Consider the following 18,176-nt stretch of genomic DNA (forward strand, 5'->3'; position numbering starts at 1 on the left):
CACACAGGAACTCATCCAGGTGGGTTTGGAATGTCTCCAGGGAAGGAGATTCCACAGCCCATTTGGGCAACCGCTTACAGTGCTCCCTCACCTCAACAGGGAAGAAGTTTTTCTTTTGTTTCTTTGGAGCCTCTTCTGTTCCAGCTTGTACCCATTTCCCCTTGTCCTATCTTTGGCCATCACTGGCTCCATCCTCCTGACACCCACCCTTTACAGATTTGTGAATATGAATAAAGTCACCCCTCAGGCTCCTCCTCTCCAAGCTCCAGAGCCCCAGCTCCCTCAGCCTTTCATCAGAAGGGAGATGCTCCACTCCATCATCTTTGTGGCCCTATGCTGAACTCTCTCCAGCAGTTCCCTGTCATTCTTGAACTGAGAGGTCCAGAACCAGACACACTATTCCAGATGAGGCCTCAGGACAGCGTAGAAGAGGAGGGGAACCTATCTCCACCTACTGCCCACACTCTTCTTGATGCCCTCCAGGATGTCATTGGCCTTCTTGGCCTCGAGGGCACATTGCTGGCTCATACTCATCCTGCTGCCCACCAGGACCCCCAGGTCCCCTTCCCCTACACCACTCTCTAACAGTTCATTCTCCAACCTCTACTGGTACATGGAGTTGTTATTTCCCAGATGCAAGACTACACCTGCCCGTGTTGAATTCCATCAGATTTCTCCCTGCCCAACTCTCGAGCCTGTCCAGGTCTTGTTGCATAGCCCTCTGGTGCATCAGCCACTCCTCCCAGTTTAGTATCATCTGTAAACTTGCTGACAGTGCCTCTGTTCCCTTGTCAAGATCATTAACAAATTAATTGAACAGTACTGGTCCCAGCACCAACCCCTGAGGGACTCCGCTAGATCACAACTCTCTGCCTTCTTCCCTTCAACCAGTTCACAATCTACCTCACTACCTGATCACTTAGCCCACACCTTCTCAGCTTTGTCATGAGAATGCTGTAGGAGATGGTGTCAAACGCTTGACTGAAATCAAGATAAACCACATCCACTGCACTACCACCATCTATCTGCCTGGTTATATCTTCATAAATGGCTCTCGGGTTGGTCAAACATGACTTTGCCTCTGTAAAACCGTGTTGACTAAGGACCCTCTTGTCCTTTAAATGCCTGGAGACGGCACCCAGGATAAGTCATTCCATCATGTTTCCAGGGATGGAGGTAAGGCTGACTGCTCTGTAGTTACCTGGCTGCTCCTTCTTGCCCTTTTTGAAAGTCAGCCTAGTCCCACACAATAAGGTATTTGAGACATTTGATTCAAGATGTCTGTGCTCTCAATAGTAGACTATCCACCACATCTGCCTGCCCAGCTCAGGCCTCAAGCCCCTTGGCACAGAACTGCAGATGTGTTGGTCAGAAGGAACTTTTGAAAAGCATTAGTCCAAATTCTTGCTTGAAGTGAGACCAACACTAGATGAGGTCAATCGTCACTTTGCATAGCCAAACCTTGAAAATCTCCACAGACAGAAACACCATCACCTATGGATGAACTGCACCCCCTGGTCAACCTAGCATTTCATCCTGTTTCCCATTGCAACAAAGTTCTGCCCATGCTGAGAACCCTTGCCCATGTGTAGGCACTCACAGTGGCAGCTTGGTAGTAGTCTGATGTGTTTAACAAATGGTTTCACAGTACAGAATGTTTTCTGGTATTCTTGGCTCCTTCAGTACAAGAGCACACAGAGCTGCTCCTGCCCTTGCTCCCAGCTACAGGGGCTCATGGTGCCAGGGGCACTGAGAGGTGACAGACAAGCTGAAGATGAGAAGACAGCATGGCAGTGCCATACCCACTCTGCAAGAGGAGCAGAGCAGGTTTGGTGACAGTAACCAGGGTCAGTTGGTGCAGTTGGTGGGTTAAGGTCAGCACAGAGCCAGGCCTGCCTCAGCCTTCCCTGGAGCGTGTGTCATGGCTGGACATGACAGGCGTTTCTGGGAAGGGCGATGGGGCTGTAAAGGCTCCTGTAAGCAGTTGCTGGAAACTCTCCCCAGCTCTGAGCCAGACCCACTGCTGGGGCTGAGACAGTGAGATGCCTCCACCATCACTTGTTAAGAAGAAGCTGGAAGAGGAGACTTCTTCCTGTTTCTTCCTTCCTCTTCTGTGGCTGGTGGTGGTGCAAGGAGTGGGAAGAGTGAGAGAAAGAACCATGCGGACTCCAAGGTCAGTTGGGAAAGCGAGAAGGAGGTGTGCTGGAGCAGAGACTCCCCTGCATTCTATGGAGAGACCTGGTGAAGCTGAGGTTTGTGGTAGTTTGAGCCTGGCTGATGCCAGGTGCCCACCACACCGCTTTATCCCCCACCTCCTCAGCAAGCCAGGGAAGGGGAGGAAATAAGATGGGAGTCTCGTGGGTTGAGATAAAAGCAGTTTAATAAATAAGCAGCAAAGCCGCGCGCGGGAAGCAAAGCAGAAGCAGATAAAGCTGTTCCTCTCCACTTCCCATCAGCAGCGATGTCCGGCCACCTCCCGAGAAGCAGGGCTGCGGTACGCGTAGCGGTTGCTTTGGGAAGGCCAAAGATTAATCTTGCCCCCCCTCCCTGCTCCTCTCCCCCAGTTTATATTACTGAGCTGACATCACATGGTATGGAATATCTCCTTGGTCAGCCTGGGTCAGCTGTCCTGGCCATGGTCCCTCCCAAGATCATGCCCACCCACAGCTATTGGTGAAGGTGGGGGAAGGAATGCTGGAGGGACAGCCCTGATGCTGTGTGAGCAGTAGTCATAATAGTGATATCAACAGTAAGCACAGCACTGCAGGAGCTGCTGTGGAAAATCACTGCCATCACAGACCCACTACAGTCTGCACTTTGTTAAAGACCCCGCATCACGGGCAGAGACTCATTTTGCTAAAGAAGACCCCATGCTAGGGGCAGTGACTCACTTCATTAGAGACCCCATGCCAGGGGCAGTGGAGGTCTATGGCCAGAGGAGGCCGTGTCCCGAAGGAGGGACCCTGTATCGCTATGGCCAGAGGAGTCCATGTCCCGGGGGAGGGACCCTGTATCGCTATGGCCAGAGCAGGCCGTGTCCTGGGGGAGGGACAGATTCACATAAGCTGTAACTGTGGGGAGGAACCCACAACAAAGCAGCTCGTTAAACTTATGCCCAGAAGAGGCCAAGTCCCGAGAGAGGGACCCTGTATCAGCAGAAACTGCAACTGTGGTGAAGAACCCACACCAGAGTCATTCACCAAGGACTGTGTCCCGTGTGAGGGACCCTGTATGGGCAGAAGCTGCAGCTGCTGGGAGCAACCCACACCAGAGAAGTCCCTTAAGGACGGTGTCCTGGGGCAGGGACCCAGTATTGGAGCAGGGGAAGAATGCCAGGAGTCCTCCTCTGAGCAGAGAGAAGCGGCAGAGCCCATCTGTGAGAGACTGAGCACATCCCCCATTCCCTGCCCCCTGAGCTGCTGAGGGAGGAGGAGGGAGAGATCTGGGGAGCAGTGAACTGGGCCCAGGAAGAAAGGAGGGACGAGGCAGGGAGATCTTAAAGTGTTGGTTGTCATGTTCTCATCATCCTGCTCCCTTTTTGCTTTTATTCCGTTCTGTTTCTTGTAGAATAAACTTTCCTCCTTTCCTCTCTCAGTCGAGCACTGGAGTCTGTTTTGCCCAGAACCGTAGCTGGCAGCGAGCCCTCCCTGCCCTTGTCTCCATCCACAACAACCTTGGTGATCTCTTTACTGCCATTTCGCTGGGGCCTCTGCCATCCTAACGAGGGTGGGGGTGAATGGAGGCAGCGAGCAAGAGGCTGTCGTGGTGCTGCTGTGCTGGCTGGGCCAAACCACGACATTTCTGTGGGGTTTGGAGCATTGGAGATTAAATTTGAGATAAGGATATTAACTGGGAGCAGTAACAGGCAAAACATGAACTGTGCTGCTGACTGATGAGTTTCTCAGTGGTTCTACATCTGCTGAAGGGACGAGGGATGGATTTTAACATCTCCTTAAAAAGTGATTCATGAAGGCAGGGGGTGGAATGTCGTGGTTGGACATGACAGCCATTTCTGGTAAGGGGGAAGGGGCTGTAAAGATCGCTCCTGTAAGAAGTGGCTCAAGCCTCTCCCATGACAGCGTGGCTCAGGTGGGGTTGAGGGTGAGGACATGAGCTTAAATGCAGCTTCTGAGGAGAGCAGTGAGCCACTAGTGAAGCATCTCCCAGCTCATCCTCCCACCATCACTGGTGCCATGGAAGGCTGATTCAAGGGTGCAGCTGCACTGGGTCAGTGCTGGCCATAAGCCCAGATACCCAAAGCTATGTCTACTCCTAGTATTACCAGTCTCTCCTCAACACAGGGTTTGCTCACAGCTGGCTGGAGTTGTTACTCCCCCTTGGCTGTGTATGGAGACATTTACTGTGGGGCTGGTACTGGGCTGGACTGGTTCCAGCTGTGCAGTCCAGTTTAGCAGAGGTGGAGCGAGGGCAGTGCCTGCTGGCCCAAGCCCCAGGGGGAATGTGCTGGCTACACTAACAGCTGTAGGACACCTGCCTGGGCACTGCTCCATCTCCCCAGCCTGGTACCTCAGTGCAATACTGAGCTTTCCTTACCTCTAGCATCACCAGTTCTTCCATACCCACAGCTGAGGGAGACCCCTAACACAAGATCCTCTGTTTCCTGACATGAATGGTGTAAGTACAAACACCCACCTGCTGAGCAGCTTCCTGAAGGGGAGGTAGGTGCATGGCTCCAGATAGAGTTTCTTCCACCTGAGCATGATCTCAGGGAGCTGGATCCTTTTGCAGTTCTTCAGTGACAGTTGTAGGAAATATCTTTCAGCCAAGAACAGGCAGCAAGGGGATACTTTGGCCTGGAAACACTGATCATACATCTCTTAATCCATCTTATAGTGATTTAGTGTTCACAGCCTCACAATCCCTGAAAGCTGTTTCTGCTTGTAGGCAGTGTGGTTTTGCTATTAGCAAACAGAGGGCTTATAACCCTCTGTTCTCAGAGATACTGCAATGTCTTTTCCATGCTGTCAAAGACTGCTCAGATACTTCATATTCACCTCCTGCTGCCATGTTTGTTGTACTGATGGCAGGAATCGTGGCTTGATCTCTCCTGTATATGTCACAGAGGGATCTACCTGTGTCTCTGGAGGGGAACTTCCTTGTGCTGTAGTACCAGGTATCACCAGTAGAAGTTTTCCTCAGCTTATGACTGCCTAAGCTGAGAAAGCCTCTGAAAAAGTCACTGCAGAGATCCCATAAAGGAGCTTTTCCCTTAGCTGCATAATTTTTCACCTCTGGAATTTCTCTCCCTGAGTCACTGGCATCCACCAGCACTTCTCGGCTCTGCTGAAGAGGTGAACCCTGGTCTGGCAGCTTTGCAGGTGCATGTAAGACACAGCCTCACAATCATCTATCATGCCTTGTATTTGAACCCCTTTTCACCCAGCCTTCCTCTTCCAGCAGCAGAGATCTCTGCTCCCAAGAGGTGCCAGAGGGTATGTGACTGTCCTCTGGCAGGGAGGTTCTGCCTTCAAGGTGGTTTTCTTGCTCTTCATTTTGATGTCCTCCTGCTGCATGATATGTGCAAGACAACACAGGCTAGCCCATGAATAGGACAGATCTCAGTGTGACCCCTGCAACCTGGAGTGTCCCAGCTCACTTGCTTTGACATCAAGAGAGAGGAGATCTCTTGGTTTTAGCCACAGCAGCCAGGCAACCAAGTTACAGGCTCACCAGCAAGTCTGCCAGAGGTGTAGGCTGGAAGCAGCCTACACATTATCAGCAAACCCAGAAATATAATGAGAAAATAAAAAGAAAACATTGCAGATGTTTGTCTGATCCCTCCTGCAGCCAGCTTCCTGTGTGCTGTACTGTGTCACTCATTTTGGGGGGCCTCTGAAGCTGCAGCTCTTGCAACCTCCTATCTCCCCAGCTTCTGTTTTCAGTCTGTCCAAAGGCTCTTGCTAGCACAGCAACGTCAACCAGGCTGCTGAAGTTTTCACATGCCAAGTCTGTATCTACAAGAGGCCTTGAACAGAGACTGTCAAGCTCCTCTAAGCATTTTCCACTATCGCTGTTTCCCTCAGTGAATGGGTCTAAAGGATCACATCTGTACCTCCACGCAGAAAGCCACCAATTTAACCACCTTAGAGCTATACCAGCAACCTTTTGTTTCCAACACAGGCGTAGTTTAACTCTTCCTCTCCTTCCCTGCTAGCCTACGCCTCAGCAACCTCCCCTTCCTCCTCTCTCAGAGCACCCTGGGCTGCTGCAGCAGCTCACAGCCCCCACAGCGGCCTCTCTCCCCGCCCTGCCCAGACCTCCGCAGTAAGCACCAGACAGCTCCGTGTCCAGCCAGCGAGTGAGCGGCCATGATCTCACTGTCTCTCTATTTGTTATTTAAAAGTGCAGTGGGACTTTTATTTGAATGTCTTCAGATTAAGTTACACTGAAGTTCTTCAGCAGTGCCGAAATGCCGTCTGCAAGAGAGCAGCATGAGTGTGGTATTGCACCGTGCAGGGATCCTGGCTGCTGCGCACCGGGGGTGATTCATAACCTAACCAGACTCATTTCTCACCAGCAGAAATTTGCTACAGGGAGTGAGTGGGCCAAAAAAATCACTGTGTTAGTGGCAAAATCCACCAAGTCTCTGCAAGGCTTGTACCCCCAGTTAGAGGCGTCTGAAGCATCCAGATAGCTCAGCCTCCAGGATTTGCCTCTGCGTGCAGGTCAACGAGCAGGACTCTACATTTTCCCGAGGCATCTGAATCGCTTCCCATATGCTGATAGTTGATCTGTGCCTGTGTAGGGGACACACCTGGTCTTCCTATACAGCCTTGACCAGCCTATGTACTCAGGACATAAGATGAATACAAAAAGTCCCCCAAAACTGCGTGACCTCGCACGGACAGCATAGATGAAAGTATTTTCCTCTCTCCATGCTCCAAGCTGGTTCAAGACCCACCTGCCCATCCTGCTTTCCACCAGTGGGCAAGGTAGCTGTCTCTTAGACCCCCCTGCCAGCCCTGGGCACAGTGGGAGGCAGCACCGGGGACACCCAGGGCCAGGACAAACGACTTACTGGGGCAGCTGTGACCCAGGAGCAAGGATGGACTACGCCGAGGACTCGGTGCAGCCACAGTCTCCCGACGGCCTGGGTCCCCTAAATCACAGACTCCGCAAATGACTGTGGTGGGCAGGGCCCTGCAGAGCTGCTCCAGCCCAAGCCCCTGCTAAAGCAGGTTCCCCTCGATCAGGGGGCACAGGAACGCGTCCAGGCGGGTTTGGAAACCTCCCGAGGAAAGCTGGGGGCAGGTGCGTGACCAGCTGCACTCCCGAGACACGGCTCCTGGCGCTAACCACGACTTTCCTCACAAATCTGTCAGGACAGCTGCCCGTCGCCACCGAACAACGCTTCAACTTCTCCCCATTTCCACCCCTCGGGACGGCGCTCGGGAGGGCCCAGAGCGACCGCCGCCAGGGGCTGCCCTCGGCCCGCGGGCCCCGCCGCTGCCCGGCCCGTGCCGGCGGCCCCCAGCAGAGGGACCCGGGGAGCGGCCGGGGGTCCCGGGCCGGGCCGCACCGCCCCCCGGGCGGGGCCGGGGTCGGGTTTCACATCCTGCCCCGCTCACGGGCAGAGCGGGCGGCGCGGGGCCATGGCGGCGGAGAGGTGAGCGCGGCTGCCGTGCACCTGTTGAGGCGAGACACACCGCGGTCCCTCAGGAGCGGGCCGGGGCCGGGGCGCGGCGGGCGCGGGGCCGCGGGAGCCGCGGGCCCCGCTGGGCAGGTGAGGGGCGGCCCGCGCCGGGCCGGGCGCTGTGGCCGCGGCAGGCCTGGGCCGGCCGGGCCGAAGCGGGCGGCTAACTTGTGCCAGCAGCTCTGTCCCGTAGCCGTTCCCCGGGCCGTTTCCGCCGGCGCTGGCCGCTCTGCGGGGAGGGAGAGAAGCTCCCGCACCCGCTCCGTTCCAGCGGGTCGGCTCCCGCCGGCCGTTGCCAGGACCGGGCTGCCTGTTGCCTTGGAGCGAGGCCGGAGGACCCTGGCTTCGCTGAGCCGGCCCGGCCCTGCCCCGGCGCTCTTGGGGGGTCTGGCGGAGCGGCTGCTGACGGCATCGCCCTCGGTGGGGACAGCGGCCGGGCTCTGCCCGCTGCCCTCACACCTCCGGAGACGAGGTGTTAATCAGAGGTCCCCTCTGATTTTGCCCCTGTTTTGGATGAGGCTTACGGGTTCCGGGCTGGGTTGTGTGCAGAGGTTGCTCTCCGCTTATAAACCGAACGCGATTAAGAAGTGACAGCGTTTGCGCGGCTGTTGCGCTTGGTTTGCTGGAGAAGGTTGAGCAGAGGTTTCCCCGCTCAGCCGGCAGCGGCTGTACAGTCGGGATCACCTGTTAGCAGTGAAAATGGAGGCCCGGGTCGCCAGGCCAGTTTCCAGACTGCGTCCTCCTTCCGACAGATGTGTGTGGATTCTGCGGCTCCTCTGAATGACCCCGTTCAGGGAGAGTTGCTCTTGTTGATCTGCACCTGGCTTCCTCAGCCAGAAGGGGTTGAATTAAGTTTGGGGCTGCTGGGGGGAAGATACAGAGCCTGGCAGCAGCACTGTCCTCAGCTGATGCCAGTTGCTGTTGTGCTGTTTTGCCAGCATTTTCGTGTGTATATGTGTCCTAGATGAAAAGCTCAGAACGATTTAACATTCCTGCAAGCTCGGCTCTCCAGGGGCTCCAGATTTCAGCTGCTTTCTTGCATTCTCTTTGTCTAGGGAAGAGGGCTGTACTGGTACAAGGTGTTTGGAATATTAGTTTTCATTTCTCTTGTATTTGAAGTTGTGGGGTTTTTTTCCCCCTCTGTCTCTTCTGCATTTTCTCCAGCAGAATGTGTTTTAAATTAGTCCGTAAGAAGGAGCATCTTGGGAAAGCATAGCAAATCCCCTTGTGAGTGAATGTAGAGTACCAGAATTCATCTGAAGCAGAATAATTAGCACCACTGCCTGCTCATTCTGCAGCAGCTGCTGCTCCCTCCCTGCTCCTGACAGCCAGGGGCACTCAGTGCCTGGTGACTGAGGTGCAGATTTGGGGGGCTTCCATTAGCCAGAGGAGTGCTGGATTTTTCCAGAGTATCTCCACTGACTTTTCTCTTTGGTCGTTTTTGACTGTGGTGTTTGCTGGGTTCATGAGACGGCTCTTTCTTATCAGTTGGATGGAGGCTGTTTGGAGCGATCATAGCAGATTGTAAGAATGCAGATCTCAAAGCCAGGTTCTTTGTCGGATAGTTCACGTGCCTCTCTATTCACCACAGGTTTGTTTAGCTGAAACAGATGTCTTGGCCTTAGCTGGGAGCACATAAGCTGCAGGGAGATGGTGTGTTTTGTAACCAAGAGAATTCTATGGTCATCCTTACAACGGGTTGCTTTCAGCCTGACGGCCACTGGGTCTGCAGCTGAAAACCTCCTGAGAGACTGGTGTACTTGATGTGCCAATGAGACACTCAGAATCCAGTATGCCGAACACTGTCCTGCTTTGGGGGCACAAAAGGCAGCTGCCTCAAGTTCAGTGGATCTGCTTGATCTGTAGAAAAACGTCATGTGCTGCGGTGCAAGGATGTGAGAAGGAGGGACAGAGACTCCTGCAGGGAGCTACCTAATGGGTAAGAAAATCATGTGGATTTCAGTGTATTTGTGTCTGAGCTTTGAGGCACTTGTTTAATCAATCTTGCTGGTTTTTTGGCGTTGCCTTCATAGGATAGGGGGCAACTGCTTGCTGGCAACTAGGTACAGTTTTGAAAACCAGGGAACATGGGGGGTTTTCTCCCCTCTAGAGCCATGGAGGAAGCACAGTTACCATCATTGAGAGGTGTGGGAAGGACCGTAAGTTCTGAGTCAGCTTTAATAGAATCATCTCTGTAACTACAGGTAATGAAGCACAAACTACTGTAGGATTCTGAGTTTTTGGCCCATGAGTGTACTTTGGTTTTGTTTTATTGGGTTTTTTGTCTTTTTTACTTTCTCCTGGCCGTGCGGTTTAACAAATACTCAAGTTCATGAAGACTTCCTTTGAAGTATCATATCTCTGGCTTTTGATAGCATTCTTACTTGTGCATTTACCTACTTAGTTGCCATTTTACTTGTGGAGAACAAAGCTTTTTGGTTTGGGCGTGCTGTTTTGGCAGCATCTTTCTGGTTGTTTGTATTGGCCCTAGGATGTGAGCAGAGGGAGATAGTCCAGCCTGTGCCAGAAGTACAGGGGATTGCTGCAGTCTTGTTAGCTGTGTGGGCAGAAGGACTGGGGATGTTGCTAAGTGCACTTGTTCAGTGGGAAACCTGCTGGTCTGGCTGGCCACTTTGATTTGATTAATACAAGATATAGAGGATTCAGGGGCTTTATGTATAAATGACAATGAAGACAGTTTTGCTATTGAATCTCAGTATCTTGAGTATGAGTTTGTGGCATAGAGGTAATTCAGATTAATTTGGGCTTTAATTTCTTTTTGCCTGAATACTAGTTTCTATGTCTTCTCAGAAACTTTAATTTAGGAATAAGTTGGAACTCCCACAGTTCATCAGCCTACCCCGGAGCTGCTGACAGACTCCCTGTGTCTGAACTCAGCTGTGACTTTGCAGCAAAATGGTCTTATGGTTTTGGCAGGGCATCTGAACCTCCCACTGTTACTCAGCACAGAGCCCTCCATGTCCTCTCAACTGGGTCCATGTGCCCTGTTTTGGCTTACCCTCTTAATTGGCTTAACTAAGGTCCTGAGTAAGCGTCTTTAGCTGTGACCGCAGGACAAGCTTCTGCTCCTAGCAGGTTGTCCTGCTCTCATCTGCTGGTTGAGTCTATTCCTGGATGAGCACTGTGGTAAGTCACTTCACAGTAAATGAGCTGGAGTAGTGCAAGTGGGAGACAATATCAGCAGCCTGGCCCCTGCCACACACTCTTGGTGTTGTCCCTGCCCCTCTGGATGTGCTGCTGGAGCTGTCAGTGAGCCTGCTAAGGGCAGTTTCCTTAGCATGAAATAGTTAACAAGTGAAAGACTGTCTCTAAGTGAAATGAGAAGTGTCGTTTTGCTCCAGTAGCTCTGCTGGAAGAAGCAGAAGAAGGGTGATAAGCTGTGGAGGACAAGGTAGTCATCTTGTCTGCTATCACTGCTGTATCCTTTCTGAGTTGCTCCCATCAGCAGGCCCAACATGGCCTGAAGCTAGCTCCTGAGGTGGAGTCATGCCTTCAGTTAGAGTGACTCCATGCAGATAAAGCCTGGTCCTTGGGAAACGCCTTCAGACACACCAGCATCTTCTGATGTAAACTAATCAGAGTTTCAAAGGAAAGAAGCAGCGTTTCCTCCTTTGCTGTGGTCTCCTTTCCCAGTGTTTCCATTCCTGTTGTACTACCTACCCAAATAGCTTTCTTGGTGGATGATGCAATTAGGAGGAGATGCTTGCAAGCTTTCAGCAGATAAATACATCAGGATTTGAAGCACTTCATTTAGGCTCCATCAGTCCTTCCCAGTTGGAGTGTAATTATTTGTGCCTTGTTGTGACATGTATCCGCTCGTGTTTCTTTAAAAAGCCCTCTGGGCAGATTTGAGTAGTTAGTGAAGTGCCTCTTATTTGTAATAAAAATAAATTCCAGAGCAGATACCAGGATTTTGTTTTAGCTGGATTTGGAGAGGGTTTCTGAGCTCTGCTGTCATGACTTACACACTTGATGTGAATTCCTGCCTTTGTGTACTTCTTAGTAGCTCAGCCATGAGCATCCACTGAAGTAAACTGTCTGATTGTTTTTTATACGTTCCATTGGGAAGGGTAGCCTTCTCCTTGGGATGGTTTCTCGAAGCAGCAAGTTTTTGCAGGGACAGGAAAGTATTAACTCAGGCAGCAGACGTGAGGTCCATGTGGCTTGTGCATCTGGAGTGAGCCACTGTAGGTCAAGAGAAAATTTTTTTGCACTTGGTCTTTGTCTCATGGGAGAATGGAAAAAAATACCATTTGGGATTCATCCTCTCATCTTAATGACTGTTCCAAGTGTTTGAGGTTACTGATGTAAGGAGTAACTGTTTTACAGTTCCAGCTGAACACTGAGCTGCCAATTCCAGCGTAGCTGGTGTCAGCCGTTCTCCAGCTACACTCCCAAGCCTTTTCCTTGTGTGTTGTCAGCTGCCATTTTTTGGTTATGCAACACACAGAGCTGAAAGAGCTTTGGGAAGCTTATAATGAGGATGCTGAAGATGCAGATTTGTTTGTTTGCCACAGAGCATGAGAGATGGAAAGGACTTTGTGATCCCCAGGGAAAGCCTTGGTACAGGTTCTGCAGCAGCCCGAGGAGTCGGGGTGCGTCTGGTCTCCTGCTATTGTGTGTTTCAAGGGAACAGAAGGTACTCTAGTTGAGCAGTGTCAGCTTTAAAAAATTCCCCCGTAAGGAAACAAGCTGAAAGACCAAAGCACAGGAGATGCTGAGATTCTTTTCATTTTCAGGCAGTTTCCTTTTTTGGGGGGGGGGGGGACTTAAGGTCTCATATGAAATAGCACTGAGGGCTTCGTGCTGCAGAGCGCTGGGTAACCTCTGAAACAGAGCTCTGAATGAAGTTATTCATTGGCATCTTTGTCAGCCACCAGAGGCAAACAGAAGGCTGGCTCTACATAGAGGATGTATTTTCCTACCCCTCTCATATTGTGTCTGTGCCCAGCTCCTAGAGCCAAGCTCTCACTGTGCTTTGACTTTCTTGACGGAAACCAGTCTTATGTGGGATGAAACAAAGATGATGGCAAGCACACTGTGCTCCCTGGACTTGCTGTGTGTTCCTGCTCCAGGCTGGAGCACAGCTCTCCTGGGCCCCTCAAACAACCTGGTTTTTTATTTTTTTGCCACAGCATTTATGATCTACCAAAACCAAACAAGCCAAGCAGAGGGTGGCAGAGGAAACAGATCACATGCTGGACTTGTCTGTGTGTGTGCCTTGGCAGATGTGGGATGCTGCCATAAGGCACTTTGCTTTGGCAGATGGGGCTGTTTCCTACCTGGGCAAACAAGGTTGCTGCTCTCTGGCTAGGAACCTGTTACAGAAGCAGAAAAGACTCGGTGTAGTGGGATTTTGTGTCATCTTGGACATCATGAACTGGTGGCCCAGAGCCAGGTGCACTGCAGCAAGGATAACTTCTTTGTTCTGTAGATCTGTGGGGATTTTTTTTTTGTTTGCTTTTGCTTGGGTCTTTTTCTTTTTTCCCAGAACAATGACAAAGCATCACTGGTGATGGAGACAGGAAGCCTCTAAGAAAAGCCCTGCACAATGCTGCCCAACAAGCTGGGACTGCTCAGCGAATCACCTTTACTCATGTGGAGTGCAGCTCTCTTGGGTTTTTCTTGATTTTGAGGCAGTCCAATGTCTTTCACAGAGGTTTTCATGTGTAGCAGCAGCTAAGGTTCAATTTAGAAGGATGAATTGGTGTAAAATATTTTCAGAGAAACTGAAGTCAGAGCAGAAGTTATCATAGGAGACTTTTATATCTGAATAATTAGAGACCCAGGGAATGCAATGGGTGAGCAGTGCTGTGTAGTGTTTCCCGAAGGATGCCCTTCCAGAGGCTAGGGCCAGACTGGGTGGTGGATGTTGGGTGCAGTTCTTGATACTTCTACACTGTCTGCTGGGCCCTCGTGGCTGGCTTGATTTTATTCTTGGGCCAGTTGGTCCTGGCCCCTCCAGCTGCTCCAGTGCCTGGTCCTCACCCCATTGCTAATTTGCTTGCGCAATCATGCTCCCCACTCCCAGCCTTTATCTACTCAGGGCTTGCCCCCCGTGTACTTTTGGTGCTGTGTGGGAAATAGCACGTGCAGGGTTATTTGCAGACATGAGGTAAACTGTGGGTGGTCACACACTGTAATCTGGGCTCTAAGTCTCCCTTACATATGTTTAAACAGTAACTCAAGATCGAGTTATTAGTTTTAACATGTTCAGTTTATCATTAAACTGTAAATGCCATATTTGATCCTCTTCTGATCTGGCAACTGTTTCCTCTTCCTGTCTATTGTAGTTCTTTGGTCCTTTGGTAGGTACAAATATCCAACCGTGTATCAGCCACACTGGCTAGCTCCTCTTTGCTCCCTAGCTACAGTAATTGTGTTTGGGGTATTTTTATCGGGTCTACCAAGCATGGCTATGCAAGCAATCCTAGCAGATTATACCATTGTAATGCAGTGGATAATCTGGCTGGGATACGGCTGAGTTGGTACAGTGAAGCACCGGGGCTTGGAGGGCAGCTTTGTGCTTGGGTTGATGCTGCCCTTGGGCTCTCATCTGCAGTCCTGCATTAGAACACAGATGGTAGAAAAGTTGTAATTTTGGCTTGGAAACTTGCTCCAGAAATAAGCTACTTGAATCTTCCTGATTTTAATTTTAAAATCTCTGACATGAGGGTGAAAAACAAGTGATGTGGTCTTTGTGCTGTGGGTTTAGAAGCTGGTGAGGAGGTGGCGGTCTGACAACTCAGCCTAAATTCACCAAAGCTGTAATTTGAAATTAGTCTGAAACATGGGTTTGAGGTTCTGGAGACCAAAGTGTTTTCCAAAGCAGAAGTTTGCTTTGGAGTGGCAATAAGCACAAAAGTTAAAGGCAGCAGTGATCTCCTGGGACCAAAGCTGTGCACTGCCACCTTCATTTCTTCTGACTTTGGGTCCCATAACCAGAATGGGTGACTTCACTAAAGCAGGAGAAACGTGTCTAGTTTTTAGTTAGCGAACTAGGTTAGCTCTGTGTGGGATCTGAGGAGCTCCAGTGCCCTTGTGTGATTGCTGGGGATGCACTGTGGGGAAGGAGCCTGGAGAGGCATGCAGAGGGAGCCCCTTCCTTCCAGCAGCAGCAAATAATTGGATCCGCTGTGCTTTCGGTGTCCCGTGATGTTCTCATCCAGCTCCCTGCGAGAGAAGGAGGCACAGGACCCGTGGGGCAGACCTCACTTTGGTGGAGGATGCTGGTTTGGGTTGCTCTTCCTTTTGAAGTAAGAAAGGCTGGATGACCCTGGCAAAGGGGAAGATGTTGGTGATTTTGGCTTCTGTGACTCAAGTTGTAACTCTTCCCCAGCAAGACAGCCTGATGGGGCACAGTGGCAGAGTTCCTCTTTGGCTACCTAGAGCTGCCTCTGATTGAGCACTTATGTGTTTAAGCTTTATTTGGTCTTGGAGGGAGGAAGTAATTTGGTTTTGTCTCCCTTTGGATAAGAAAAGCTTCGGCTGAGCTGCAAGAGCTGTCTGTGTGTGAGTTGGTTTTGGTGCCTCAGCATGTTCCAGGCAAAGTGTTCGTGCCACAGGGCTAGAGATAATCTTGGGGTAATTTCTCTACCCACTGATGTCTCTGGAGCATGGAGCAAAGACTGTAGGTGGAAAAGGGTAGACAGCATGATGATCAGCAAAATAGCTCAGTGGAACAGCTCTGAGTTCAATTTGAAGTGTGAAGACTGGTGACTTCCAGTGGCTCTGCCCTGGTGAGGCCTCATCTGGAGTCCTGTGTCCAGTTCTGGGCTTCTCAGCTCGAGAGGGACAGGCAACTGCTGAGAGGCCAGTGCAGGGCCACCAAGATGCTGAGGGGATGGAATGTGTGTGTGAGGAGGAAAGGCTGCAGCTCTGGGGCTGTTCAGCCTGGGGAAGAGAAGGATGAGAGGGGACCTTGTCAACACTCGAGTACCTAAAGTGTCAGGAGGATGGGGTGACACTTGTTTCTGTAGTGTCCAGTGACAGGAGAAGGGGTAATGGACATAAGCTGGAACATAAAAAGTTGCACTTAAACACAAGGAGAAACTTGTTTGTTGTTGAGGTGAGGGAGCCCTGGCCCAGGCTGCCCAGGGATTGTGTGGAGGCTCCTTCTCGGGAGGTTTCCAAACCCACTTGGACATGTTCCTGTGTCCCCTGAGTGAGGGGAACCTGCTTTAGCAGGGGGTTGGGCTGGAGGAGCTCTGGAGGTTCCTCCCAACCCCACCCATTCTGTGATTCTGTGACTTTGTGTGCTCGTTTCTTCCTGGCCTGCATGGCTCAGACCAAGAGCTGTGCTTGGGGCATATTGATTTTTAGGCTACATCCTGCACTGGAGGCCCTTTGGGGAAGGGAGAACAGTTTCCTCTTTGAGAAAGTCTCCTGATACCTCGTACATTTTGTACTCTGGGTACTGAAATCCAATAGCCCAGGCAGCTGGTGGCTATGGCTCTGTTACACAGCGCTGGCAGTGCCGACGCCTGCCTGGAGCGAGATCCAGCCCTCAGGAAAGGTACCTGCCAGCCCTTGGGGTGGGCGCAGGGGGGTATGTGTCTGATTCCTGTTGCCTTGCTCAAACTTCTACTCTTTTCAACAGTAGCTGTTTCTTCAAGTGAGTGTGTGGGGATGGTCAGAGAACAGACATGTTTCTCGCGGGGCTGCCTCCAGGGCAGCTTTCTTGCCCTCTATGTCCCAACAGGACCTGGGCTAAACCCAGAGTTTCCATGGACTGCAGGAGAACGTTTGAGGAGCTTTACACAAATTACTGATATTCCCCTGAAATTACCATTTTGGGACTGTTACCCCCAGTAGGAGCTTCTACTGCTTTGCTTATAGGACTGTAGCTGTAAATCCTCTTAATGGTGCCACTATTTCCCTTGCAAAAGGCAAACGACATCTGTGAGCATAAACAGCTTTAGTGGTGAGATGTGTCTGTATCAGAGCTGGGGCTGCTTTGTTGGTGCTTGTGAGAACGCAGCCTTTCGTTAGGACAGGCAGCTACTGGACAAAGAGCTATGTCAGTGGAGCTGGCTATGAAATTTGGGTGCTGCGGGGGGATGTTCAGCCCTTCCCAAGGTGCAGTCCAGTCATGGAAGAGCTTTCAGTGCTGGTCACGATGCAGGAGAGTATCAGGCTTCATCTCTTTCTACTTCATACCTGCTGAGCTGTGACTGAAGACGAGTGATTAAACAGCTGAGGGATGCAAACCCTCATTTTTCTTGTGCTTCAGGCAAAAATTGATTGATAATTTTTAAAAAAATCATTAAATTAAAATCTGTTGCTGCCTAAACCTGTCTGGCAGTTCGACAGGAATTGGGCCCTGCCCCCATTTGTCGCAGGCCCTTTGAAGGAGCAGTGTGAGCCTTGACCTTGACTGTAGCTCTGCACATTCCACAGGGCTGAAAACAAGGTCCAGGCTGTGGCTGCTCCCTGGAAGGGAGATGCTGCCACAGGGCACTGCTCTCCCCAGGGTCTTGGCAGCCCTTTGGGGCCCTGGATTGCCCCAGGAAGGAGCAGCTTTGACTCACAGAATCACAGAATCTTAAGGGTTGGAAGGGACCTCAAGAGATGATCTAGTCCAACCCCCCTGCCAGAGCAGGACCCTCAACTGGTGAGTGCCTGAGGAAGTGCTCTGCTCAAGTAATGTTTCCATGTGGAAATGCATGTCAGTTCGGGCACCTGCAAATGGGCATTTACCTGTGAAAACTTGGTATTTATGTGCCCAGGAACAGCCATGGTAACTCTGAGCTTGTCATTGTCATGGGCTCTTATAACTGACAGTGTTAATAAAATGAGGCTTATGTCCACCCTGCCATAGAACTAGCTTTTACTCCTACATCTGCAAAAAAGGATCTGTCTGTTGCAGTGGGTAAGAGCCCTGATACTTATCTGCCTTGTACGGCTTTATCTCTCTGCTCAGCAGTAGCTGATAGGACTAGCAGTGGTATGGAAGTTATTTGATGATGACTTTGGCAGCTCAGAAGGAATGGATACCACCACCAAGAAAAGATCAAAGAATTTCTTAAAAAAATAACAGAAACCCAAAGATAATGTGCAGAGGAGAGAAGGCTGGTGGAGAGAGGAGGATATTGGTCAAAAAGAGGAAGCTGTATCCATGCAAGGATATGTTTCAGCAGGTTACCTGTAAAAATAAGGCAGGCCAGAATAAGAATTTTGAAGAGTGAAATTTCTAAATATGGTTCACTTTCAAATGCTTTTGAAAACAGGCCACAGAAGAGATCAAGGAGTGAGAGATGCAGAAGGTAAAGTCAGGACAGAAAAATCTAAACCATTTTCTGGCCATCTTGACTCCTGTGGAGGAGCTTTGTAGGTCTGCAAACTACAAGCTCTAAGAGCTGTCTGAGAAGTTGTCTTGCACTCAGTGTCGGTAGAAATAGCTCTAGAGCAAGCAAAGGAACTGATAAGAAACTGTAAGGCACAGAGAGCGTTTGCTGGAGAGTGCTGTAGGATCTTAAACCTGAAATTGCTGAGATATTTC

At 50.8% G+C, this 18,176-nt stretch overlaps 1 protein-coding gene across 1 annotated transcript in view; it reads left to right on the plus strand.

Moving 5' to 3' along the window:
• The first annotated feature begins 7,548 nt into the window (after positions 1 to 7,548).
• The window catches only part of ARHGAP39 (Rho GTPase activating protein 39), a 52,406-nt gene continuing 41,778 nt past the window's right edge, over positions 7,549 to 18,176 (plus strand). Inside the window, exon 1 of the mRNA XM_062009255.1 lies at positions 7,549 to 7,627. Within this exon, the coding sequence (XP_061865239.1) occupies positions 7,614 to 7,627 (14 nt within the window). The 5' untranslated portion in view covers positions 7,549 to 7,613. The remainder of the gene's footprint in view (positions 7,628 to 18,176) is intronic.

Source organism: Colius striatus, chromosome 16, assembly GCF_028858725.1.
Source record: "Colius striatus isolate bColStr4 chromosome 16, bColStr4.1.hap1, whole genome shotgun sequence".
In the NCBI taxonomy this organism is placed as follows: domain Eukaryota; kingdom Metazoa; phylum Chordata; class Aves; order Coliiformes; family Coliidae; genus Colius; species Colius striatus.